Source organism: Phaethon lepturus, unplaced genomic scaffold, assembly GCF_000687285.1.
Source record: "Phaethon lepturus isolate BGI_N335 unplaced genomic scaffold, ASM68728v1 scaffold22586, whole genome shotgun sequence".
NCBI lineage: Eukaryota > Metazoa > Chordata > Aves > Phaethontiformes > Phaethontidae > Phaethon > Phaethon lepturus.
In genome coordinates, this window is record NW_010544424.1 from 1 (window position 1) to 366 (window position 366).

At 61.2% G+C, this 366-nt stretch overlaps 1 protein-coding gene across 1 annotated transcript in view; it reads left to right on the forward strand.

The window, feature by feature from the left end:
* Positions 1-217: 217 nt before the first annotated feature.
* Positions 218-366, forward strand: part of POLR3C (polymerase (RNA) III (DNA directed) polypeptide C (62kD)) — a gene marked incomplete at its 3' end in the record, with an annotated part of 4,974 nt that continues 4,825 nt past the window's right edge. Inside the window, exon 1 of the mRNA XM_010288687.1 lies at positions 218-361. Coding sequence (XP_010286989.1) covers positions 218-361 — 144 coding nt within the window. The remainder of the gene's footprint in view (positions 362-366) is intronic.

The window sequence follows — 366 nt, forward strand, 5'->3', positions numbered from 1 at the left end:
AGTGTCCGTCCCCTCTCCCATCTCACCCCCGCTGCAGCGCCAGGCGCTGGTTTCGCTCAAGACTCGGTCTCCCACCGTACGTCCATTTTGGGTTGGCGCACAGGTGGGTTTCCCCGGGCGGCAGCAGCACGGCCCCGCCATCCCGTCCCCCCATAACAGCCGTAATAACCTCTGCGCTCTTCCCCAGCGCTGCCGGGTGTTTTAATCTGCCGTCGAGATGACTCAGGCGGAAATAAAGCTGTGCTCCCTCCTGCTGCAAGAACATTTTGGGGAGATCGTGGAGAAGATCGGGACTTATCTTATCAGGACGGGCACGCAGCCGCTGCGGATGATTGTCAGTGACACGGGGCTGTTGCTGGATCCGGG